Source organism: Saimiri boliviensis, chromosome 8 (genome assembly GCF_048565385.1).
Source record: "Saimiri boliviensis isolate mSaiBol1 chromosome 8, mSaiBol1.pri, whole genome shotgun sequence".
In the NCBI taxonomy this organism is placed as follows: domain Eukaryota; kingdom Metazoa; phylum Chordata; class Mammalia; order Primates; family Cebidae; genus Saimiri; species Saimiri boliviensis.
Window position 1 is genome coordinate 48,463,825 of NC_133456.1, and position 27,333 is coordinate 48,491,157.

The 27,333-nt window shown below is 44.9% G+C and overlaps 1 protein-coding gene across 1 annotated transcript; it reads right to left on the reverse strand.

Annotated features, from left to right (window-relative positions):
- Window positions 1-10,383: 10,383 nt before the first annotated feature.
- Window positions 10,384-25,044, reverse strand: NFKBIZ (NFKB inhibitor zeta). The gene is made up of 12 exons (XM_039477494.2): window positions 24,640-25,044; window positions 22,476-22,606; window positions 21,927-21,957; window positions 21,531-21,634; window positions 20,657-21,429; window positions 19,850-19,955; window positions 19,325-19,471; window positions 19,081-19,144; window positions 18,624-18,793; window positions 17,650-17,760; window positions 17,354-17,521; window positions 10,384-15,451 (listed from the first exon to the last, which is right to left on the reverse strand). Exons 1-12 carry the CDS (start codon window positions 24,917-24,919, stop codon window positions 15,398-15,400), a joined length of 2,139 nt encoding a protein of 712 aa, XP_039333428.2. The 5' UTR covers window positions 24,920-25,044; the 3' UTR covers window positions 10,384-15,397.
- Between the last annotated feature and the right edge of the window lie 2,289 nt (window positions 25,045-27,333).

A 27,333-nucleotide genomic window follows, 5' to 3' on the forward strand; every position in this document is an offset into this window, starting at 1 on the left:
TAACGTAAAATAAACAATTCTATTTGGTTGCTGGCAGTTAAAGGTTGGGGGTTTGACCACGAAAGTTATCAAGAGGGAAGTTTTGGGTGGGGAGGAGAGGGACATGAAACTGTTCTGTATCTTGATTGCGGTGGTGGTAACGTGACTCTAGACTTTCGTAAAAACTCAAAAACTTATCAACCAAAAAGAATAAATGTTACTGTATGTCATTTTTTTAAATAGGAGAAAAAGGCAAAAAACAGACAATCCTCAATGATAAATCAAGTTCACAGGAATCCGAGACAGAAAGCCTACTCACTCTTCAACATTCCTTCTTTTATTTAACAAATACTTACTGAACACATACACCATGCCAAAAACTGCAAGGAGCGGTGGTAGGAAACAGGTTTCATGGAGCCTACAGTCTGGTGGAAAAGATAAATATTCATGTCAGTTCAATTACAACTGTGATTTTTAAAAATAAAATACATGTTATGAAAGCATTGTGACAAGCTTCCTGGAAGTGTAATATTGAAGCTAAACTCTGACTTATACATTTAAGTTGATTGAAGAGGATATGGTGGTACTTAAGGGAAAGAACATTTGGGAGGACCCTGGGGTGGGAGTTCCACATACCCATACACACTCTCACATACCCTAGTGCGCTCAGAAATTCCCCCACAAATTTGCTATGCATGTTAACACAATTTGAGTTTTTAGGATTCTTTGTGCTATATGACATTTCTTTCCTTTTTTAGAGACAAGGTTTTGCTCTGTCACCCGGGCTGGGGTACAGTGACACAATAACAGCCTTGAACTCCTGGGCTCAAGGAATCATCCCATCTCAGCCTTCCAAGTAGCTAGGACTACAGGCATGCTCCACCATGACTGGTTAATTTATTTTTTGTAAAAACATGATCTCGCCACATTGCCCAGGCTGGCCTCTTAATAGGGTTTTTAATTAGTAATTAATCCTGTTCAGGTACTACCTAGTAGTTAATTGGTGATAATTGAGTCATTATAAAGAATAAATTGGTTAATAAATAAAGCCTTAAGGGCAGAAGCTAGAACGTTAAGTATACAATAATAGTAAGTTGTTATTACTATTATTTTTAGAAATCTTTTTGTTTCTTAGAGGCAAGATGGCTGTTAGTCTCAATTTTTAGAAACACAGAGAAACTACATCCTACGCCACCATAATAACTTCCTAGGAATGGAGTCAGTGGCTGAGCCACAGGATGGGACTCATGACTATTATAAATGCTTTTTCAGCCCAAACAGTATCTTTGGGCCCCTCTGGCAAATTCATTTCTGTTTACATAATTTAAGAGCACATCTTGCAAACTTTCACTTCCAACTATGATGAAACAACTGATATTGGACCAGCCCTCCAGCCATAAACATTGAAATTGAAAATAATAAATGAGGCAACTATTTTTAAGCATTGGACAACAGGAAATTAAACACTGTGATCCCTGAGAGAGGAAAAATTCATTAGGTGAGCCCCATAATTATCCTGGATCTCTGCAGGGGCACGATTTTCCAACCACGGCACAGCAAGCTAGAATCCAAGCTGAGCACAATGCTGCTGAGTTGACAAGGCAGAGATCAGAGTTCAGAAGATAAGAAGCAGTATGAATCTGCAGAGCAAGGCACCAAAAAGAAAGGGGTTTGGGGGGTGGTCAGAAGGTGGGGCCCAGAAGTCGTATGGAAGATTCTCTATGAATTCTTGACTCAGGGCTAAAGTACATGTGCCCATGTCAAGACTACCTGGGTCTTGTAGTAACTGTAGAGAGTTGTTAGTGCAGACACAAGTACAGAACAGAAATTGGAGGCACTAAAGAATGCTAAAGAAATTGAAGTTTTGGCAAATCCAGAGTGATAAGATCTTGTTAGTGATTTATTAGCACACCAAACATCTAACTGAGATACCAGAAGCAATTAGAAGCATGCTTTAGAGTAATGTCCACTGCAGGCCCACACTAACAAAATTTAAAACCGAGCCTTTTGGGTTTTTTTTTTTTTTTTTTTTTTTGAGATGGAGTCTCACTCTGTTGCCCAGGCTGGAGTGAGACGGTGCTATCTCAGCTCACTGCAACCACTGCTGCCTGAGTTCAAGTGATTCTCCTGCCTCAGCCTCTCAAGCAGCTGGGATTGCAGGCACTCACTGCCACGCCTGGCTAATTTTTCTATTTTTAATAGAGACGGGATTTCACCATGTTGGCCAGCTGGTCGTGAACTCCTGACCTCAGGTGATGCACCCACCTTGGCCCCCTCAAAGTGCTGGGATTACAGGCCTGAGCCACTACACCCGGCAGAATGGGAGGTTGGGTTGAAATGTGCCAAAACTAAAGAACTTTGGAAATAGATTCCAGAGATGTACCTTACAAAGCATGGAAACTAGCCTACGGAAGTGCAAGGTCATCAGCGGGTAACGGAACTGCGTAATAGAAGACAGAGCAACACTTCGCAAGGGAAGAAAACGAAATCTAGAGCCTAAAGTCTACACAAGGTATCATCAACAATGTCCAGTATATGATTTAAAAATAGCTAGACATTTAAAAAATATGGCAAACATGACCCACAGTCAAAGAGAAAACACATCTTGACATTACTGAGATGCTGGGTTTAGAATACAAGAAAGGACTATATTTATTTATTTATTTTTGAGATGGAGTTTCGCTCTTGTTGCCCAGGCTGCAGTGCAATGGTGCGATCTCAGCTCACTGCAACCTCTACCTCCTGGGTTCAAGCGATTCTCCTGCCTCAGCCTCCCGAGTAGCTGGGATTACAGGCATGTGCCACCACACCTGGCTAATCCTGTATTTTTAGCAGAGAGACAGGGTTTCTCCATATTAGGCTGGTCTCAAACTCCCAACCTCAGGTGATCCACCCGCCTCAGCCTCCCAAAATGCTGGGATTACAGGCGTGAGCCACAAGGAAGGACTTTAAATGCCGCACCTATAAATATGGCTCAAAGAATTAAATGATACATGTTCAAAGAATCAAAATATTGGTTTAATGAGTGAAAAAGAAAAATCTCAGCAGAGAAACATAAACTATAAAAAAGAACTATATAGAAATACTGAAACTGAAAGATTTAATGACAAAAAAAATCACAGTAGATCAGAGATGGTAGAAGAAAAGCAGTGAAGTTGATTGAACACAGAAAAGCAGGCTGACAGAAACTACTCAGGCTAACGGATGAAGATCAAATAGATTCAAGAAAAATAAGCAGGTCCTCAGAGACCTGCAGGACAATAGAAAATAGTATAATTAAGTGTAATTAGAGACCCAGAAGAAGAAGAAAATGAAAATGGGACAAAATAATTTTTTAAGAAGTGATAAAAAGGCAAACCACAGACTGGGAGAAATTGTTATAATACATATATCTAAAAATACATTTATATCTGGAATATATATTTTTTAAAACGGTTACAACTCAAAAATACAAACAATCTATTTTAATGGACAGAAACTTGAACAGATTCTTCACTGACAAGAGATGCTCAACATCGTTAGTCACCAGGGAAATTAAATCTATAAGATAATACTACACATCCATTAGAAGGGCTGCTGTTAAAAAGACTGGCAATAAGTTTGGGAGAAGATTGAGAAATCTCTTCTGCATTGCTATTAGGAGAGAAAAATGATATGACCGCTTTAAAAGAGTTTGGCCATTTCTTTTAAGGCTAAACATACACTTATGAATCAGGTATTTCACTCCTGAAAATTTTAAATGAAATGAAAACATATGTCCACACAAAGACTTTTTTTTTTTTTTTTTTTTAAGTGACTGACACAGCCCAAGACCAGCTGTCCCGGGTCCCGGGTCCCCATGGGCTGTGCAGGCAGCCTGCTCAGAGCCCCTTTCCCCTGGGCGGAGGCTGCTCCCAGGCAGGGAGATCCTCGAAGAAACGGCCCAGCGTTGCTTTCTGGGGCTCCCAGCTCCTGGCTTCCTCTGCCAGCTTCTCCTGGGACTGTCTTCTCTAGGGCTCAGGCAACCTTCCCGAGCCAGGGGCCCGGCCAGCCCTGTCCTCTGTGGAGCCTGGATCCTAGAGACCAGGGAGGCTCCAGGTTTCCAACCGTCTGGAGGCTGGGGCCAGGGCTGCCGTCGCCAGAGGGTGACAAACGAGTCTGTGCCTCAGCCCAGGGCTGCTGGCCACGGTCCTGGGCGCACTGCTCCCCATATCGACTTTATTCAGTAACAGTCCCAAACTGGAAACAATCCAAATATCCGCTAATAGGTGAATGACTAACAAATTGTGTTATTAGTGCAACGGAATTCTACTCAGCAATAGAAATATACTTTAGTGATAAATGCACCAATGTGGATTAATCTCAAAAATATCATGCTGAGTGAAAGAAATCCAGAAAATAATACAGACTCTATGATTCTATTTACATGAAGTACCTGAAGAGGTGAAAACTAATCTACAGTGATATAATAGAAATCAGATCAACAGCTGTGTGGAAGGAGAGGCTGACTGCAAAGGGGCATGGACATTTCTGGGATGATCAAAACGTTCTGTATATTGATTGGGTGGTGTTTACATAGGTGCATACATTCGTTAACTGTATACTTAAAATTTATGCATTAATGACACCTTGCAAAGTTTTTTTGGTTTGTTTTTTGTTTTGTTTTGTTTTGTTTTGTTTTGTTTTGTTTTGTTTTGTTTTGTTTTAACAGTCTGGCTCTGTCACCCAGGCTGGAGGGCTGTGGCGCAATCTCGACTCACTGCAACCTCCACTTCCTGGGTTCAAGCGATTTCTCCTGCCTCAGCCTCCCGAGCAGCTGCAACTACAGGTGCATTCCACCACGCCTGGCTAATTTTCTTGTATTTTTGGTAGAGACGGCGTTTCACGGTGTTAGCCAGGATGGTCTCGATCTCTTGACCTCATGATCCGCCCGCCTCCGCCTCCCAAAGTGCTGGGATTACAGGTGTGAGCCACCGCGCCCCGCCCAAAGTTGATTTTTAAAAGAACACTTGCATAATCCTTTAAATTAGAAGCCTTATTATTTTCATCCTCACTCTTTAATGAGTCATTCAGCAATAAATTGTATAAGGAACGGGTTCTTTATGAATCACACAAAGGCACCACCACGGCAGGTCTAATCCTGCCTTCGTTTCCACATAGCAGCTGGAGAAATAGATCCCGGTGAAACTAATAAAGCCCTCGTGCCTCATCTGTGAGTCTAGGCTGCAGAAGTAACCGTGACTTCTGGTCCAGCAGCTCTCAGCGACTCTTTGTTGGTCAGTCTCTGAAGTGTGTCCCTATTTATTTTAAACAAGTTGTCCCATCTGAAATCTTGGTTGCTGCAGAGCTAAGGGGTTCTTTCCCTTCAACAGGGTTCCGCAGCTCCCGGGCCGCGAACCGGTACCCGGGATGGGCGAGCGAGCGTTACCGCCTGAGCTCCGCCTCCTGTCAGATCAGCCTTCGAGTCTCACAGGAGCGCGAACCCTATTGGGAACTGCACGTAAAGGAATCCAGGTTGCTCGCTCCTGATCAGAATCTAATGCCTGATGATCTGAAGTGGAACGGTTTCATCCCGAAACCGTCCGGCCACCCACACCCCGTCCGCAAAAGAAAAGGTTGGAGACCGCCACCCCCCAAAATATGCCCCACTCTCACAGCAGAAGCGAATGGTGAGAGTCTGGCAATGCAGTGAGCTGATGCTACGACTGGTCAGAGACGCTGTCCTAAGCCCCTTCCCCTGCTCTGGGACGCTTTTACAGATTTTGAAAACACTTGCAATAGGGAAGTTAAACTTTCCCTTCCTTGAAATTTTCCTGTCTGCAATAGGGAAGGGATGGCCTAAAGTGAGATATCACAAAGACACTGCTAGCCTGTGTAATGACCACACATGCTAAGACCAGTGCCCCCACTGCCTGGAAAACCTCTCTTGCTGATTTTGAGCATTAATTAAAATAGCAGGAAATGCATAAAATTGCACTATAAGCTCAAACCCTATGTGATATATCGTATTCACTTTCTATTGCTGTGTAACAAATTACCCCTCAGTTTAGCAGCTCAAAACACCACCCATGTATTATCTCACAGTTCAGCAGGTCAGAGTCGGGGTGGGGTTGGCTTGACTCTCTCGGTGGAATAACACAGAGCCGCACGCCAGGTGTCAGTAGGGCTGGGCTCCTATCTGGAGGCTCCGAGCAGGAATCTGTTTCTAAGCTTAATCAGCTCGTTGGCAGAAATCAGTTCCTTGCGGATGTAGGACTGAAATTCCGTTTTCTGTTTGGATATTTAGAAATTACTTACATTCCTTGGCTCCTTGCCCCCTTGCTCCATCCTCAAAGCCAGGAATCGTGGGTTGAGTGCTTTCTCAGGCTTGGAGTCTCTAGGGTTTCCTCTTCTGCCTCCAGCCAAAGAAAACGCTCCAATTTTAAAGGGCCCGTGTGATTAGATCAGGTCCACCTGAATCGTTTCCCTAACTTCAGGGCAGCTGGTTAGTAACTAATTTATTCACCTTTGCAAAATCACCTTTGCAGTGTATCCTAACGGAATCACAGGAGGAACGCCTGAGGCAAAGACAGCCCTGGGACCGGCTTAGAATTCTGCCTTCCATTCCAATACTGGATTCTATCCACAACACTCACCTTTGTGTCCTCAAAAACACCACTCACCCGGCTATTTTAAAGTTGTATTTAAAAAGTCAGTGCTGCAGTGGTGCACACCTGGAATCCCAGCACTTTGGGAGGCTAAGAAGGGAGGATTGCTTGAGGCCAGGAGTCTGGCCTGGGCAATATAGTGAGACCTTCCTTCTTTATAACAAGCATAAATCAGCCAGGCGTGGTAGTATGCACCTGTGTCCCAGCTGCTCAGGAGGCTGAGGAGGGAGAATCACTTGACCCCGGGAGGTCAAAGCTGCAGTGAGCTATGATCATCCCACTGCATTCCAGCCTGATGACAGAGTGTGACCCTGGAAAGAAAAAACGAAAAGGAAGGAAAGGAAAAAGGAAGAGGAGAAGAGGAGAGGGGGAGAGGAGGGGAGAGGAGGGGAGGGGGGCAGGGGAGGGGAGAGGAGAGGAGGGGAGGGGAGGGAAGGAGAAGGGGAGGGAGGGGAGGGGGGAGGGGAGGGAGGGAGGGGGGAGGGGAGGGAGGGGAGGGGAGGGAGGGGAGGGAGGGTATCGGGGAGGGGAGGGAGGGGAGGGGAGGGGAGGGAGGGAAGGGGAGGGGAGAGGAGAGGAGAGGAGGGAAGGGGAGGTGGGGGAGGAGAGGGGAGGGAGGGAAGGGAAGGGGAAGGGAGGGGGAAGGGGAGGGAGGGGAGGGGGAGGGGAGGGAGGGGAGGGGGAGGGGAGGGAGGGGAGGGGGAGGGGAGGGAGGGGAGGGGGAGGGAGGGAAGGGAAGGGGAAGGGAGGGGGAAGGGGAGGGGGAGGGGGGAGGGGAGGGGAGGGGAAGGGAGGGAGAAGGGGAGGGGGAGGGGAGGGGAGGGGGAGGGGAGGGAGAGTCGCAGGGAGGGGAGGGAGGGGAAGGGGGAGGGAGGGAAGGGAAGGGGAAGGGAGGGGGAAGGGGAGAGGGGGGAGGGGGGAGGGGAGGGGAGGGGAAGGGAGGGAGAAGGGGAGGGGGAGGGGAGGGGAGGGGGGAGGGGAGGGAGAGTCGCAGGGAGGGGAGGGAGGGGAAGGGGGAGGGAGGGAAGGGAAGGGGAAGGGAGGGGGAAGGGGAGAGGGGGGAGGGGGGAGGGGAGGGGAGGGGAAGGGAGGGAGAAGGGGAGGGGAGGGGGGAGGGGAGGGAGAGTCGCAGGGAGGGGAGGGAGGGGAAGGGAGGGGAGGGAGGGTAGCGGGGAGGGGAGGGAGGGGAGGGGAGGAGAGGGGAGGGAGGGAAGGGAAGGGGAAGGGAGGGGGAAGGGGAGGGAGGGGAGCGGGGAGGGGAGGGAGGGAAGGGGAGGGCAAGGGAGAAGGCAAACTCTGAAAGTTAGAGGAATTGGGTTTCAATCTCAAGAGTTCAGGGAAGGGAGAGGTCAGTATGAGCTGGAAAAAGCTTAATAGAGAAAGTGGCACCCAAGCAGGGCTTTCTAGGATGCACAGAATTTGGGAGGTGAGGACATGACAAGAGACAAGAATAAACAGAGCATCAGCTGATGCAGTGAAGTTGCTCACCTGATAGCCCGCTGGGGAAAAATGAGGTAACCTTAGACAGTCAGGGTCAAGCTAAGGTCAACATAGCTTTGTAAACCAGGGCACAAGTTTGCATTTGAGTCAACAGGCAGCATTGAGCCTTTGAAAACCTTTCTATGATTCTTTAACAGTATGCCAAGTGGTTGGAATTTTTGGATTGGTAAGAAAAGCCAGAAGATTGGAGGAAAAATAATTAGAAAGCTGTTTATTGGAAACACAAGTTACTTTATGCGTTAGCGATTTTTACTGACAATCTATGATGCTTCGAGTGGGCTTTAACTTATTCTAGAAAAAATATGGAGGGAAAGAAGAAACAAAAATGGTAAAATGTTTATAATTAATGAAGTTTCATGATAGATATATGTGTGTTCAATACACGATTCTGCCTATTTGTATGTGGGTTTGAATGATTCCATAATAAAAAATCAAGTTTCTAAGTCTATTGGGTAATACAAGAATAAAGTCTTGAAAACCTCTATGTGGGTGGTAGCAGAGAAAATGGAAAAAAAAATTAACAGATTTTTTTTTTAGCTACCCTATTAACTGATTAACAGACATTTTGACCTTGACAGCAGATTTCATATAACTTTAGCTGAGTAAAGAAACAAAACTGATTGATTTATATAGGGAGGGAAATAGAATAATGTCATCAAAGAGAAACTTGTCAACTGTCTATACATCCTGCACTTTAAATGATGTACCTCATTAGCCTGTATGATTAGAGTGTGTATGCAAGTCAATAACCTGTGTGAATTACATTTCTGTGTCTGTCTTATTATACCACGTTGGCAATGATCGTGGATGGCTTACTGCAGCCCGGAACTCCTGTGCTCCAAGTAGCAGACACCACAGACATGTACCACCATACCTGGCTAAAAATGTGTCTTTAAAAAAAAAAAAATCTCCAGGAATATTTTGGGTAGAGGTATCATCCAAATGCTTGTTTTATCCAAATGATATATTTTGAATTTTCCTTACGTATGTATAAGAAGTTACACCAGACAAAGTTGCTATCCTGAAGATGACCAATTCTTCCCTATCCATGAGAGCCTAGAAAGGAGAACTTTTTGGACACTTTAAAGTATTCTGGAATGAATACTTCTTGGGGTCAAAAAGAAAAGGATAGCTTTTTTAAAGACAAATGAAAGATGATATCTATGGGGGGAGGAACCTTTGGAGCCAATTTGGAAAGGCAGGCTCTCAGTGGACACACTCCTACTGAGGAAAACATCGAAACTAACCCCGTGCTGGAAGAAACGAGCAGGTCACCTCCAGAGCCATCAACACCTGGGGCTCCCACGAAGCCCAATCAGGAAGTACCCTACGGTCATGCAATCACTTGAAATTCAACTCTTACCCAAGAGATGGTTGGCTGCACATAGGGAGAGCAAGCCATGCGAATTAATATACCGTGAATTGATAAAAAGAAATAGTAATTTAAAACATAAACCACAGATCAATTAAGCTAAGGAATCTAGTGCTGTATCACAACCTGAAATTTGTCCCGATTGTCAAGCCGACAGGATTGTCTGCTGTTCCAACGGGTAAACGCATGCTAGATCCGGCTACCAAGTTTCCAGAGCTGCCGAAATCTTCATTTTGGGGCGGCCAATAGCCAGAATCCTCAAAAAGATAATATCTAGACCTAAAACGGTCTATTTCAATTGCATTTTAGCAAAGTGGAATCAATGGTTATTGTATGAAACTGGATTTGACCCTTTACTTTTAAACATTTGCAGTTTTCGGTGACTACTGTTACCATGACAAGATCAGATGCTGTAAAGCACAGGGATTTGATTGGATTTGGGATCATGTTGCTTTCCACATGGGCAGCTCTAGGTAATGTGATCCATGGTGAAGAGCAGCAGATTCATGCACATTCACATTTGTACCAGAAAGCAAAATGACAGGTGATGATCATAAAAGCTTTGTTGGAAGTTTAAGATACTTAAAGTGCTTTTAATCGTTACCATAATTTTTGAGTTACAGCTCAATAAATATTCTTCTTCTCTAAGTTTATCAATGGTAAATGAGTCACCTGTTCAATGTTTGGTATTATAGCTAATAAATGAAATAGAGATATTTTACCATACATTAGACCAATAATAATATGTAAAAGACACCGGGCGCGGTGGCTCAAGCCTGTAATCCCAGCACTTTGGGAGGCCGAGACGGGTGGATCACGAAGTCAAGAGATCGAGACCATCCTGGTGAACATGGTGAAACCTCATCTCTACTAAAAATACTAAAAATTAGCTGGGCATGGTGGCACATGCCTGTAATCCCAGCTACTCAGGAGGCTGAGGCAGGAGAATTGCCTGAACCCAGGAGGCGGAGGTTGCGGTGAGCCGAGATCGCGCCATTGCACTCCAGCCTGGGCAACAAGAGCGAAACTCCGTCTCAAAAAAAAAAAAAAAAGAAAAGAAAAAAGAAAAGAAAAGCGTTTTCTGAAAGCAAGAAGGAAAAAATGAGGTGACTCACGATTGTATCTTCAAAGCTGGTTTCTATACCACAGGATCCGGCGTGCCTGGCACCCTGCATACCTTCCCCAGCTGCTACTTCATCCCCATAGGCATTCCAGCAACCCATTCTGTTACCACCGTATGGCGACTGCCCAATCACAGCTGCTCTCCAAAGTCTGCATTCCCTAATTAATTTAGACTAAAACTGCGCTAGAATCACCACATGTAACTTGCCAGAAGTCCTGAAAACCCTGGAGATTTTGATCCAGGAAGACTGGGATGGGGCCTAGGTATATGCATGTTTAACAAGCTTCACACAAGATACAAATGCCCACCGAAGACTGAAACCTTGAACCTAGAGCACTCAGCAGAGGCACTATCTTATCTCCAAAGTCTCTTGAACTGATAGGTAAGGGGAATGGTGTGATAGAGAGAGCAGGGAGCACATGCCAGAGAACAAGGAGTGCAAAGAAGAAAGCAAGACACATTTTGAGAGGAATCTACCATCAGCCAGGCACCATGGCTCGTGCCTATAATCCCAGCACTTTGGGAAGCTGAGGTGGGCGGATCACTCGAGGCTACGAGTTCGAGATCAGCCTGGCCAACATGGTGAAACCCATCTCTATTAAAAATACAAAAACATTAGCCAGGCGTGATGGCACGTGCCTGTAATTTCAGCTACTCAGGAGGCTGAGACACGAGAATTGCTTGAACCTGGGAAGTGGAGGCTGCAATGAGCCAAGATCATGCCACTGCACTCCAGCCTGGGCAACAGAGGAAGACTCCATCTCAAAAAAACAAACAAAAAGAAAACAACCAATCTTACTCCTCCTAGAAATGTGCCATCCATGCAATGTTTCTGGGTCTGCACAGACTCCAAAGACTGGAAGCATAAAAGTACTTCTGGATTAAGTCATAAACTCTATGTGGATAATAAAAATATTACACAGTGAAGAATAAAATACATCAAGAAAAAATAAATTTTACAAAGTCTTAAAATTTAATTTAATTTAGGAACTATTAACTGAATGTCTACAATGTGTCAGATACTGTGCTAGGTGCAGGGCCTCTGATGATGAATAAGGCAGTGTCCCCTCTCCTCTCAAGGATTAATCCAGGGCACCAGCAAGAATAGCCAAAACCTAGTAGCATGGTTACAATCTCAAACCTTGTACCCAGACCTGATGTAAGAGGAATCACCACAAATTTAGCCAGTGGCTAAAATGGATTTCTCTAAGGTCATATTCGATACAGAACAGCTGAGGTTATCAGAAAATGGAAGTTAGTGGCAGTCTGTTTAAGAAGTTGACATTTATTAAAAGTCAGAGAAGTTTGAGGAAATTCTCCTGTCCTGATTAAGTAAAAATATAGAAAGGATATTAAATGTTACTGATTTGACTAACAAATTGAGCTAGAAGATTTGATCTCTTGACTTTTGTAGGGATTCCTCAGTCAGTATCAAACTACAGCACTAACAGTCCTTTGCAAAGACAGACTGCCTGATTTTTTTCTTTAATAGGTCCGACTATGCCCATTTTTATTACCATGTCATCCATGTCATTGTGAAATCATGTGGCAGAATTAAATTCAGAACCATGATAGTCAATAATTCATTAGTAATTAATAGTATGTCTTGTTCGAAACATCACCTCCCCAAACAAAACCAGTGACTCTAACCTGGATCAGCGTACATTCATTCACCCAGCTAACCAGTATTTTATGAACTGCTTCCGTGTACCAGGCACAGTGCTAGGCACTGAAGTGTTAGCAATAAGCACGCAGTCTTGGCTTCTGTGAGGCTTTAAGATGTATTCAATCAAGAGCCATTTCCCATATCCCTGTGGCTGATATCACGAATCAATCACAGCACCCTCTCCTGACAAGCCCCTGCGCGCCTGAAGATCTTTCTCACCTTGATAATTGAGAGTATTACCAGAGGTGGAACACAAGATGGATCTTATTGGCCGTTCCAGATTCTAACTAAACTATATGAAAATCACCTGCTACTCCCGCAAATGACTATGTCTTGGTTCATGCTATTTATTTCTTTCACCTGCCTTCCCCCCTTTATATGAACATCCAAATCTACTTTTCAGAAGATACAGTTCAAATGCTCTACCCTGAATCCTCCCCAGTCAAAAAGAAATGTCTCTTCTGAATCTCTATACGTCTTCCTTTTTCACTACTACCTAACACAGTCCACCTAATAAAGTACATGCCACATCTCTCACGTAAGCATCTTAGGGCTAAGAAATGTCTTACAGGTCTTCACCTCAAATTATTCACATCTTTGCACATGCACACAAACATACTTGCTAGATCCTGGTTCCATTAATTACGAGAGAAACTGGGATTAAGAGAGAACATAGCTCACTTAGGTAAAGCTCACTGTAGAGTTATGTTCAGTGGGAGTTCATCATTTCTGCTGTTCTGGTTAACAGGTTGCCTCTGCAAAGCTAATTACTTTTAAAATTTCGTTATATGAAAGAAGAAAAAGTATTATTCGATGTGCAGAAATGAAACTGAAGTGGATTTTTAACTTGTGAGTCACGGTCTTCTGAAGGCTGTGAAGCCCCAGATATTGTACACAGCATTTGTGTGTTTTTACATACTTGCATTTTTCCAGGGAAAGGATTCCTAACTTTCACCAGATTCTTGAAAAAGGCTGTCAGTTAAGAACTAGAATGTATGTGCAGTAATTATCACGACATACTGACAGATATCGATGGGTTTGTTCTCACACGTCAAAATGGCTTGCTAGGAAAGTGAAGAATCTTTTTCAGGTTTATATCCCTCTAAGGATGATCCTGGAATCCCCAAACAGTTTTCCCTGTGGTTCACTGCTCCCACTTAGCTTTTTTTTTTTTTTTTTTTTTTAGCATATAAGCATCTGAATGATCGACAGCATCTATTAAACTTCCATGATAGTTCCAGAACCTAAAACACCTCTCTACTAGTAAACTTAGCAAATAGATTTTGATGCTAAATCTTGTATACCTTCAGGAAACATGTTCTCCAAAAAACCCAAATTAAGATATATTAACTGACTCAAAGGTATTTAAAGTTGTCATTAATAGTACTTTTTCTACCTAGGGAAATATAAACAAGGCACTAGGAAAAGAAAATACAAATAAGACAAATAATATTAGTGAATTAGTTTATTTAAAACCGTCAGTTTTTCCAATGTGAATGGACTGGTTCGTATCACACCATATTAGAGATACAAGGTGATTATAACCAACGTTGTCTACAAGACATACTGGGTCAAACAACGTGATCAATCCAAAGGGTATCTTTTAAAAAAGAATTTAAGTACTCAGCTGCAAAGATAAGGTAGTCAGTTACTGATGAGATTTCTCATTAAAAAAAAAAAAAAAAAAGTTTTTAATGAGTCAAATTTATTACAAAAACTTAAGTGTGTAATCAAAGCCAAATGCATTCCTCAGGTATGCCAGAGGTAAGAAAAATCATGTTAATAGAATGTTATTGAAAAATATAACTTTTTCTGAATGATATTATATAAAACATAATGGCACATTATCATCATTTGACAATAGAAAATAGGAAGACATATTTCAACATTGACTTTTTGTTGTTTCTATAAAGGTAAAAAAACAAAAATTTCAACAGAACACATAAATCAGAAATTCTAGAGAGTAAGCCATAAAGAGATGTTCTCTTCAAGAGCATACAACTGCCAGTTGGGCACGGTGGCTCACTCCTGTAATCCCATCATTTTGGGCGGCTAAGGCAGGCAGACGGCTTGAGCTCAGGAGTTCAAGACCAGCCTGGGCAAGGTGGCAAGATCATGCCTCTTGAAAAAGTAAAAAAAATGAGTCATGCATGGTGGTGCACACCTGTAGTCCCAGGTACACAGGAGGCTGAGATGGGAGGATCACTTGAGCCCAGGAGGTCATGTCTGAAGTGAGCCAATATCACGCTACCGCACTCAAGCCTGGGTGCCAGAGCAAGACCCTGTCTCGGGAGAAAAAAAAAAAAAGTAAAAGCATGCAATTCCCTACAAATAATGTCTAATTGCAATGCATGAGAAAAAGCGTCTTTACACTTCAAACGTATCTTTCAGCCACTAAATGAACAACTCCACAACTCCCCATCTGCTTTATCTACAAAGACTTCATGATTACACAATAAAAACTCCTTAGAATTGTAAAAACTTTTTAAATAGCAAAAATCCACGTGCTCTTTTCTATTTGAGACTTATACATTTCAAATATGACCATGTTAATGACCAAGTATGTACAACAGTTTTAAGGACAAAAATAACAATTATATACACTTTGCAAAGATCAAATTCTCAATAAACATGGACACCTTTCATCTCGTCCAATGACTGAAGCCTCTCCAACGCCAGTAACTCCCAGGTACTGCATCAGGCCAGATGAAGCGTCAATGCTGTATTTACCTTTTGCCTTTCACGTGCTTTCATTTTTCTTAAAGAACCATTCACAATTTACTTTGCTTTGACAGTGGCAAGAGCTACATGAATAACGCTCTGGGTCATAAATCAAAGTCCTTTCGTACTCAAAAGCTACTAGCAATTGAAGGCAATGTTACCATTCAGATCAAATTCAGATGTCTAGATCCCAGATACCTGGGTAGGAACTACGCAAATCTGCCAAGAGAAATGAGATATTTTTCTTGTTTTCTTTTAATATAACCCACTATATAATAGTGAACTAAATATGTTTGTTTCATGGAAACAACTTTCATTTGCCAATACAAGGCAAATGGTCTATGTACAGATACATCAGGACTGCCTAACTGACAGTGAGTGTTGCTAGCCAGGGCTCCAAGTTAATGGAGCTAATACGGTGGAGCTCGCTGCTGAATGGACTTCCCCTTCAGGATACGTCGGATCTGGAAGAGAAATAAATAAAATTTATGAGGTGTATTTCTTACGGCCAATATGGTGCATTTCCTTCTGAGTTTTATTCCTTTCTTACACATGCTACACTACTCCTATTATCTTGTAGGTATACAAAGAAATCCACACAATACTTGCCAAGATTTTCAGGTGACTTTTAAAAATCCTAAACTCCTTTTAAATCTTAGTTTGAATCTCCTATATTAATCTTTGGGTCCAAGAAAGTAAAACATCTCCATTAAAAATTATCTGAAGCTCAAAGTCTCCATAAATTTAAACAACACGTAGGTTCTCTTCCTAATCTTTACTCTTGCTATTTGCGAGAACATTTAATATAAGGCAGTAATTAAGGCATATTACGGTATCTCACTCATCTTGAAGTCAGCCTCAACTCACAGGAACACAAAACCCACCTTATGATACACACAAACCTAAATCCCTAATACATTCGAGTCAGAACAGCTGTCACGATATCCAAGTATTAAAGCATCTGCACCTAACTTTGTGGATCACAGAAAAGATCCCGGCTCATTCGGAGTGATTCATTTTATACCCCGGTCTGACATATTTTATGTTCTATCTCTCAGGCTACAGCAGATGAGCAGCAGCGATTTAGAAGAAAGGAGATTGGGGTAGGGGACACAACTTGAGAGCTGCTACAACAAAACACATGACCACAGGCTGACGATAGAAGAAATGCAGAAGACCCTTCTACCTGCCCCAAATACACAAAATACCAAAGCAACCAAGAGAATAATCTGAAAACATTTAATGAAGAGTTAAATGGCTCAACACCTCAATAATCCCTGAGAGCAGAGTTCTAGGACTCCACAGACAGGGAAGTAGGAGCAAACTCTGGGCCTAGGACCCCGTAATGTAATGACCTAGCCACAGCCACGATCCCCCTCACGCCTCCCGAGAAAGGACTTCCATCAAAAACATTTCAAATTCTTTTTTTTTGTTTTTTTTTGTTTTTTTTTTTGAGACGGAGTTTCGCTCTCGTTACCCAGGCTGGAGTGCAATGGCGCCATCTCGGCTCACCGCAACCTCCGCCTCCTGGGTTCAGGCAATTCTCCTGCCTCAGCCTCCTGAGTAGCTGGGATTACAGGCACGCGCCACCATGCCCAGCTAATTTTTTGTATTTTTAGTAGAGACGGGGTTTCACCATGTTGACCAGGATGGTCTCGATCTCTCGACCTTGTGATCCACCCGCCTCGGCCTCCCAAAGTGCTGGGATTACAGGCTTGAGCCACCGCGCCCGGCCAAAAACATTTCAGATTCTTAACGGAGTAAGTTCTTATTTACTCATAAAACTACCCAAGCCTCAATAATATATAAGCACACTTGATGAATAAAGCATTAATTCTGCTTAAAGTATAAAATATTTCTAAGTTTGAAATGATGTAAGGAACTTGTCCATTTTTTGTTCAGTATCACTTCGTAAATAGAAATCCTTCTAACTATTGATGTTCCCTGAGCTGCTTACTCTGTGCCTGGGACTATTCTGAGCACTCCACAAATACCGACTCATTTAATATCCACAATATGTGAAGGCACATACCTTACAAAACCAAGATTCTCTTTCCTTGGTACCTGCCGGAATCTTTGTACCTTCCTTTTCCAAACCTTAAGCCATTCTGACTTACTCTAAACCTAAGTTTGTCTTACAGAAAAGAAGACTACCTGACTAATCATTTTGAGTCTACAAATAAACCCTCAAATGTCTTAACTGCTCTGTTTCCAAAGGAAGAGTAACTCCGAGCTACTGTGAGACACACACACACAGAGCCCAGCTGAAGAGCAACAGCTGGCCTTTGCCCTGCACGGCCTCGCTTCCCTTGATGTTTCAGACTCGGGTGCCAGAAAGTACTTCCTCCCTGTCCCGTGCCTCGCACCTGTTCTCCCACGGGGCCATCAGGAACCAAATGCACTGGCTGTTCGTTCTCCAAGTTCCGAGTACTTGGGTCTGCTCCCTTCCTCATCAGCAGGCGGACGGCATCCAATTGTGTCAACCGATACTGCAGGCTGGCAGCCACGTGCAGGGCTGTGTTGCCATTGTAGGCCTGAAGAGAAAGAAGGAAACACCAGACATCAGGAAGGAGGAAGTCCCACGAAAGGAGCTCAGAATACTCGGAGGTGTACCGAAGGCCATTCCAACTCCGCTGTGGGTCTTAACGCTTCCTCAAAGTACCTTTGCATTCACAAAAGACAGGCAACTGGGCAGCTCCAGAAACAGGCGGATGAGTTCCAGATTCGCTTCTTCGGCTGCCAAATGCAGGGCTGTGCGGCCACTTTTGCGATCCTTGTCCAAGGCAAGAGGAGGGGGAAGAAAAAGAAAATTTCGAGACCACGCCTCGGAGTACGCGTTTCACCCAATCTCTCGAATGTCTCACTCAGCTTTGGAGACCCACTTTGAATGTGCCCTTCTCCACAACGCCCTGCTTAATCCCAAGCTAAATGGCATCTTTTATTCTTCTTAAATGTCCTATGAAGTTGCCGATACGCCTCTTGTCACCATGTACCCTTTTATACAGAGTGGTCATAAAATGTAGAAAAAAATACATCTATCTTTTTAAATCCCAAGTCATAACATAGCAGTAAACCATTTATTACAGATTCATCTGCATTTCCAGGCTTGCTGGCCTCCCTGTAGAGTTATATTTAGCTGTATCTCTCACCTCTTTCTAGACAGTAAGCCTCCAGAGTCCAGTTTATGACTAGGCATTTTTCCCCCAGGTACTCAGTGAGTAAAACCAAAATTTAAAAAGAATAAAATATTTTCCAGCTTAAAAAACAGAAGATGAATTCTACATTCTACAACAATGATGAAACCCTTACAAAAAGCCCTACCTTTATTCTCCATGTATGAAAACGGAAGCCAAATGACAACATCAATTTCAAGCATTTTCTTTTCCTTTCAAAGACTAATTTATACCCAACTGACCTTTTGGATAAGAATCCATGGATTTAAAGCAAATCAAGAAAACATATGAAATGATCTGTTAAAATCTGGGCTTCTTAACCACCCAGACGTGGCTACTCTCACCATTAATTTCAAAAAAAAGAAAAAGAAAAAAGGTAGTTTGAACCCGTACTTGGAAGCAAGGTCTTTTGCCAGAACCACTTGCTCCCCTATCGCATCTCAGACCTTTTCTGTGAACTCACCTTCGCTTCCACTGCTGCTCCCATTTGAATTAGGCACTTAATGGTATCAACCAGACTCTTATTCTTCAGTAAAAGCTCCTGAACTTCAGGTGAATGAGGCTGTTGATTTCTCTGGAGTTCATGGACCACAGCATTGTGGGCGATGACTGCACAGTGAAGAGGAGTCAGGCCTGGAAGAAAAGTATAATCAAGCAGCGGTCAGGGATCCCATCAGGTCTTCTGGGCCTTCTCTAATGACAAACGTTGAGAATGGCCTCTACCTTTACCTACAAATGGGCTCCCCCAGAACTAAGGCAGTCAATACAGTCCCTTCATTGGGTCTTGGTGCTGATTTTATCTACAGAATATTTTAGCTTCAATCATCTCCCTGCCTGCTTAGTATGATACTCAGTACTCTTCGACCTTACGGGTGCCCCGCTCTCAGGGCTCTGAATCTAATAAAGTTTCAGTTGCTTACCATCATAGTTAGTTGCCTCGAGATCCACAAACTGATTGCTCCCGACTGCTCCCTTCTGAATCGCCTGCAGATTTTAAAAGCAGACATCTGTTAGCAGCAAAAGCTGCAGAGATACCTATTAACATCCCCAAGAAATGAGTAGGTTAACTCAAAATAGATTATTGCAACAGGCAACCCGTTTCCAACTTCTAACATCCAGCTCTCTGGCCTCGCGATCACGGAAGCCTGGTTTGCCGCCTCTCACCTGGAGCACCTGGGAGTGGCCCTTCTCAGCACAGACGTGCAGAGGTGTTCTTCCCCAGCAGTCGGTGGTGTTCACCTGCGCCCCGAGGTTCACCAGATCCTGCACGATGAGATGCTGATTGGCAGCCACTGCCACCTGAAAGGCACTCTGCGGATATTCAGAGAAAAAGAAGTCATTTTAAACACACAACGTTATCGTAACAAGGAATATGAAACTGAACTGTGACTGAGGGAAAAACCCACAGAGAGAAAATAAATCCTCTTAATAAGCAATCAGATACCGCAAGACAAGGAAACCAAAATAAGCCTAGGGTGTGGCTCTGTGACCTTCAGTGTTGGCTCAAATAGCTACAAAGTGAATGTTAATAACGCCAAGGTTGATGGTGGCAAAAAGTCCGTATCTCAAAGTTAATATTAACTCAACTCTCTTGATCTTGAGCTCTGAGATATCCACACAGGAGGCTGGTCGTCGTTCACTGCACCATGACCACCTCTGTGCTGTCTCAGACTCTGCCAAGACGCTCACCTGTCCATTGTGCTCTTTAATATCCAGCATGTGAAGCGCGTTCATCTTTCTTGCAAGTACGTAGGACAGCGCCCTTCTCCCTTGGGCAACAGCAATATGAAGGAATCTGGGAACGAAGGCAAGGAAAAGAGCTGAATTATTTCTGATTTTGCTAAGTTCCTCTTAAAAAAAAAAAAAAAAATCTTCCTTTAGCCTCCTTTTTATATATCGGTATAGTCAAGTGAAACATGACAAAGGATAATCTGTCTTTCCTGCTGCACTGACAATACATCCCAGTTGGAGCAGGATGAGCCAGGCTACCAGAAATAAGAAAAACAACGTCAAGCACCATGCCGATCACTTTAAGTCTATTATTTTTAATACTCTTAAAACTCCCATATGGGAGATAGTATCATTTTCCATGTCAACGAACTGCGACACAAACAGGGTAAGTAACCTGCCCAAGGCCACAAAGACATCGGGACAGATTGCGACCTACAAACCAAGTCAGTTTCTCCCAATCATGATCTAATTGTTTCTGCTCTACAGGCATAGTCTAAGCTGGTCTTCCAAATCCAAGTACTCAAGAAGACACAGGTATTTTTATCAATTGAGAACAGGTTATTTCTTCCGCCAACAACCATTTCTGCGGGAAAACCCCTTCTTGACATATAAGCTGTCACTGAGTGGCGCCTTCTGTCTACACTAGCCATCTTGGTTAGCCAACCACTAACTAAGGTATACCTTGGTAGACCCTAGGAAAATTCCATGCTCACTGTTCCAAGTGTGGTTTACCGGATTAAGAACATGAAATAAAAGGATACTCACGTGTCACCATCTGCATCCTTTGAAAGGAACTGGTCTTGGGAAATATTGGCCAACTTGCTTTCCTCCTGCTCCACTTGCCACTGAAAAAATGACTTCCCTAACTGTGCGGTGTTCATTGGATTTCCAATGTTAGGGAATGGCAGTGGCGTGCTGGAAGAGTCAGGGGCCATCTCGTGCCCCGCCATGGCGTCACAGGCGCCGTTGGGCATCACGCTGAAGTTGTGCAAGTGGGCACCGTTTTGCGGCTGAACACTGGAGGAAGTCTGGATGGGATGAGCAATGTTCTCAGCTTCCTCGTGACTACTCAGAAAGGACACTAAACTTTGGTTTGGGCCAAACGGTGATTCTTGACCATCAAAGAGGTTTGGTTCATAAGGGGGGGACGGGGAAGGTCTGGCAAAAGGACTGTATTCCAGGGTGGGTTTGTGGGTGTGGTACAGCTGCTGTTCTACGTGCTGGCTCTGTGGAGAATACTGGTACAGGGAAGCCTGGTCTATCATCTGCGGGGAGCCGCTGACTGGGAAGGGCTGATATTTCTGAGGTGGAGAAAAGGCCTGGCCTCCGTGGACGTCCTGACAGTGCTCTGCCGGCGAGCTCTGGGGGAGCACCGCAGAGCTCATCCAGCTCACTTGAACTGTGTTCAGGGACACGGGGCTGCATTCGTTCTTAATGTTGATAATGTTCTGCAGGAGATCAGCACTGCTGTCCTGCTTGGGTTCACTGTGATGAGCATCTTCCATGCTCTCCCCAGGTGTTGGTGTTTGAGGTGGTGTCTGGAAAGAAGGAAAATGCAACTTGCTCACTCACGTCCTTCTCAAATTATCCCAGGAGCGATTCCCAAAGGAGAGTCAGAGGCAAATGGTGAGATACTTACCAAAAATTGGGAATGCAACAGAGCTGGCCTTTTGCAAACTGGTCCATCGGACAACGAATCGGGTCCCTTCCTTTTCCCGCTATATGATACTGCGTTCTTCAATTCTATACCCAAAAAAGGAATACAGCCTCTGTGATCATTTTATTTTATTTTATTTTATTTTGTCTTTTTGGTTTTTTCCTTTTTGTGGAGAACGGGGTCTCGCTATATTGCCCAGGCAGGTCTCGAACTCCTGGGCTCAAGCTATCCTCCCGCCTCTGCCTCCCTAAGAGCTGGGATTACAGGCGTGAGCCACAGCGCCCGGCGATCATTTTATTTGATAAACATTACCCACAATTATACTATATTATTTTACTCTGAAGCCCCACAAAAATGATGAATACAAGTGACTCTTACCTGTGAACTGTTCTACGTTCACACCTTGTGTCTATTTAAAAAAAAAGTTTCCAAGTTAGTATATACAACATGACTTCCTCTTCATGTACATCAGTAAGTAGGCTTATCTCCACCACCCTTTGTAGCTGACCATAAATCTCTGAGACGGTTTTTCTATCAATATTTATTTTCTCTGTCAAGTTTTATTCTATCTTGAAACTTCCTCATTTTCACTTTCCCCTTAGCTCAATGCAGGTCAAGATGAAATGAATTAAGACCATTTGATTTTTTTCCCCTTATAGTTAAAACGTTCCATTTCAACCGAGTCCCTGAACTTGCCTTCATTTCTTCATTCATTAAGTTTCTCTTGCCCACCTACAGCAAGTGTCTGGTACTGGGCTAAGTAGTCGGATATGGCAGACGAGACAAATATGGGCTCTGTCCTATGAACTTTGTCATCTATGGAAAATTCCAAGTGACTTACTTGATGACCGGGACCCAGGTCATCATAACCCTGACAGACTAACCCCTCCCCACCACCCCACACTCCAAACAGAAAAACGACGTCACCTTAAAATCTTGGCCGGAAGCCTTCTGTTTATGACTTCGGATGTGCAACAGGAGTTCTTTTACCGAGTTCTTTACCCGAACACCTTGAAAGGGGCCTCTCTGCTGCCTGCCAACCCCCACATGGGGCTCAACTGTTCAAAAGAAAACAAAACATACTCCTGGTTAAAGAGCTTCACAGACAGAAACGTGAATAATCCCAAAAGTACAGCTGTTGCCTAATGCATGAACTCCCCAAGCAGCAGACTGCAAAACCTTTCTAACTCGCTCTGGTCAATCCATGGCCTTGTGTGTCCCCAGCTCTGCTCAAGAGTCCTACGTTGCCTGATATCTTTCTCTACTGGGTACCCTAAGAAATCAAAGTTCATAAAAATGTGGTCAAGGACCATCAGAGCCAGTAGATAAACCGAAATCAAGCCTCTCCCTCTCAGCTCCAACCACCCATGAGAAGGGATCACAGATTTTGCCATCATGACTCTCATAGCTCTGTAATTATTCTTGACTTTTGAAAAACCTTGGGGAACAAGTGATAAATGGTGCATTTTTTTAAACCAATGGTTTTATATTCCCATCGAAATTTCAAAGTCTATTCATTCCGCTCACCTAAGAAGGCACAAAACAACTTCCTTCAAAGATCTCAATGTACCAAAACCTGACAATTAACAATGTCTTAGATTTATGACTTATTATTTCCTTCAATTGAACTGTGCCAAGAAAGCAGCTTAAATTCAGAGAGCTTAAACACATTTCCACATAAGAACACAGGATTTCCCCTCACTGACTGTTTCTGGAATTACTTACACAGGTCTTCTAAGTAAAAAGGAAATATGCTCGTTTCACTCTTAAAGTCTGAAATCCACTTTTGCATTTAGTATAGAAATGCTTCTGATCACTATTATGTCACAACCTCTTAGTACGTGTGAAGACAACTTCACAAAAAGTCAGGAAATGAATAATTCAGCCACTCCATCAAGTGTAGAAAAAAATAAGATGGGACCAAAAACAACTCATAATTTGAACATGTGTATCTATCATAAATACATGAAATAAACAGTTCAATGATAGGGTGAGTGAAACATTCGTTGGCTGTATTTTTAAGTTTAGGGATTTCGAGAGATACCAGAATTGGCAGAATCTCAGATACGGCATTTCTCTGGAATGACAACAGTTAAATCCAACGTCACAGAGAGAAAAAAACGCAGTTTCAGAAATCCCCTGTGGCCGTGCGGTAAACCAAGGGCCTAGCAAAGTTTCCACCAGCTGAAGGCCAAATGTGGGAGAAAGGGTCCTATACACACATTCTTTCTGGATCTGCTACACGCTTCGCAAGTAGTGGTTTAAATCACTTTTTACATGATGTTCAATGACTTAAAATGAAAATGAGAAATCACTTTTTAAAACAGACGGCGACCAAGAGTGGGGAACACCGGAAGGAGACGTTCTTTTACTCTCAACGTCCAATTGAGGCGTTTTCTCGAGCCTACCCACAGGGGCATCCTGTTCCCCCCCCCCCAAATTATGCAACTCGGTTCACCAAGAGAAACGTAACCAATCCGCAGCCGACAAAAGCTAACATTAGACTTTCTTTACGGCTTATCCATTTTTTTTAAGGCACAGAGTACGAGAACAAGACCTCAGCCATTCTGGGCAGACTTCCGAAACTCGCCCAACTACAGGCGTGAGTCGAGTTGGTTTTCAGCCCGGCTTCACCTCGATACCAGCAGTTTCTTTTCTTGGGACAGTCGCACCTTTTCCCTTAAAACTTCCATAAACAGGAAGAAGTCAGTCACGACCTCTGACACCGTTCCCGAACCCTTAGCCCCTGACTGCAGTTTTTCACTAAAACAGTTCCAAGAAGAAAATCACACCTACGTCAGACCCCAAATCTCATCACCCTCTATTAAATAATTAGGACTCGACAAAGCTGCTGCTCGGAGAGGGGGCGATCTCCGGGTCTTCGGCCCGGCAGTCGGCGCGGGGCTGGGCGCTTCCGAAGCCCCCAGGCCCGGGCCAGGCAGGGCGCGGTCTCCCGGTGACCGCGGGCCAAGGTGCGCCGGCCCCGCCGCTCAGGAGGGCGCAGGAGGGCGCAGGCGGCCGAGCGCCCACCCTCCGCCGGCGAGTCCCGCTCCCGCCCGCCCGAGCACGCGGCGGCGGGGCCGGCGGGTACCTGGCTGGCGCTCGGCGCGCGCGCCGCCTCGCGGCCGGGACTCCACGGCGCCGCCGGAGGACGCCGACGAGGCGGAGGAGAAGTCGGACGAGTCGGAGCCGGGCGAGCCGGGCGCCGAGGGGCCCGAGGCCGAGCAGCCGGCGTCCCAGGCGGCGGCGGGCGGCGACGCGCCGTAGAAGTGGGCCAGGTGGAGCGGGCTGGTCATGAGGTCGCAGCCGCCCGCCGCGCCCCGCGGCCCCTCTCCGCCGCGGCTGTCGTCCAGCAGCTTGTCCACGATCATGCTCCCGGGCTGCGCGCTCGGGGACCCGACACCTGCGCCACCGGCGGGCCGCGCGCGGCTGCCTGGCGGGCGAGCTCGGGGAAGCTGTCGGCGGGCGCTCGGCGCGGGCGGGTACGGGCGCGCCCCGGGGCGGCCACGGTATTTAAACTGGGCTCCCCGGCGCCCGGCCCGGCCATTGGCGGGGCCGGGGCCGCCTCCCAGCCCCTCCTCCGGATGCGTCCGGTTTCCAGTAAAATGTACAGGATGAGGCAATGCGCCCTCCGCCCTCGCCCCGCCCGCCCCGCTCCGCCCGGCCCGACCGGTTGTTTTCCTGCCCTTCACCTGGAAACCCCGACTGCGCGCGGCCTCCCGCCTCCGGGACCCCCTCGGCCGCGCTCGCCCTGCCCTCCAGGCCCCCGCCGGGGAGAGAGCGCGCGGCGCCGGGGCCCGGGGCCTGCAGAGGGAGGCGGGAGGCGGCGCTGGGAACCGGTCGGCCTGGTTCCTGGCCACTGGGAAGTCCTGGCAGGAGCGCGCCCCGCACCCCTCGGCCTGCCCTGGCCCGGCCAGCTCTTAGCCCGAGTTAAGAGATCTCGGAAGGGTTCCTAAGGGCCTGTCTCCTCCCGCGGCCTCCGCGGAGCCTTCCCTCTCAAACACAGCGTTTGTCCGCGTGTTCAGGCAAGACCCCCAATGAAAGAGATGTTGGAGCATTTTTATGTCCTCAAATTATCTTCTGGGACGCAATTTTTTAGGTGCAGCCATGAATAAAAAGTAAGGCCACACTTTTGTATCCTTCAGTACTAGAACAAAGCCGTCTTAGCAAAATAATAGACAAACGTGTATGTATCTGTATTACATATATGTGATTTGTAAAATTCTGCGTAGCTTTACATTGCATCTGATAACACTGTAATGTGGACCTTTCCTAGCTTGAATACTTTTTCCCCAATGGATTTATACGACCATTTATTCAAGTCCAGCTAGCAAACAATGCAGGAATAAGGTTAAGGACACACACGCTATGTTAAAAGAAACCGATTATGATTAAATAGCGAGATGGATACAAAGTTCAGTGAGCCTTCGAAAAACAGAACAGGTCTGGTAAACGAAAAAGGAGGTCGGGAGGAAAAATCTTTGCAGGGGCGGCGGCATTTAAGTCCTAAAGGATGGGTGGGATTGCGGCCCACGCATTTACAGAAAGAACAAGAGCGAAGAATTAAGGAGAGGGTTCATATGAGTGTACAGTCCCCTTTTTACCACTGTCAAGAGATGATGACATTAAATACAAAAGGTAACTTGGTGCCTTTGGGTGGAGCACCTCCAGCAGCTGAGACACTGGAATTTTATTTAATAATCATTGAGAAAACAAGAATTTTAGGCAGGCAAAATGAATCTGCAAGCAGTTGAGAGAAGATGAGGAGCCCAGAGGCCATTAGGAACTTCTGCGATAGCCCAGGAGAGAAATGACGGACACAGACCGTGGGAAAGGAGAAAGTAAACGGAAAGAAGGCAGAGCCGGGCAGCATTGCTAAGGCAGGCGGAACCCGCGGGTCTGACTCTTTCGGAGGTGAGGAGCAATGAAAGGGTGCCCAATCAGGCCACGGCTTGCAGCCATGACCAGGTGAACAGCTGCAGATCACAAGGAAATCACCTGAGCAGAATGTTCAGGTTTTAGGAGGAAGGGAGCGACACAATGAGTTTGGGTTGTTACTCGGTATTAGTAGGTGGTATAAGACCCTAGTGGGGGTAGTCCAAAGTAAATACAGCCATGACCCGCAACATGATGTTCAAGTCAACAGTGAACTCCACATACACTGGTGGTCCTGTAAGACTGTAATAATGTATTTTTACTGTATCTTTTCCATGTTTAGATACACAAATACCTCCGTGTTACAGGTGCCTACAGTATTCAGTACAGTAACATGTGCTGGTTTATAGACCAGGAGCAATGGACTATACCATAGAGCCTATGTGAGTAGTAGGCTGGACTATCTAGGTTTCTGCAAGTACATTCCAGAATGTTCGAACGACGACAAAATCACTTAACGACACATTTCTCAGCATGTGTCCCCGTTGTTAAGCAACGCATGACTGTATTTCCTTGTTTCTCACAAGTGTATTTCCCTAAGACTTCTTGCTGCCTCTCCAACTTTTTGATAGCTTAAAAAAAAAAAAAGAAAAAAGAAAACAAATCCCTTGATGTATCTATGAAAAAGACAAGGCTCCAGTAATTGCAATGCCTTGGAAACAAAAATTATTTAAATGATGCTCCAAATAAGATGCTGAGTGTGATGGTTAATCTGATACGTCAATTCAACTAGATTAAGGAATGCTCAGGCAGCTGGTGAAACATCATTTTGGGGTATGTCTGTGAGGGTGTTTCTGGAAGATATTTGCATTTCAACCGGTAGACTGAGTACAGAAGATCTCCATGGCCA

Excerpts from the sequence above, each read along its gene's own strand:
- NFKBIZ (XM_039477494.2), bottom strand. The coding sequence starts at position 24,919 with ATGATCGTGGACAAGCTGCTGGACGACAGCCGCGGCGGAGAGGGGCCG. Across the intron at positions 21,430-21,530 it reads TGTTGCATTCCCAATTTTTG|ACACCACCTCAAACACCAAC; the intron begins GTAAGTATCTCA and ends CCTTCTTTCCAG. Across the intron at positions 17,761-18,623 it reads GAGCAGCAGTGGAAGCGAAG|GATCGCAAAAGTGGCCGCAC; the intron begins GTGAGTTCACAG and ends GCCTTGGACAAG.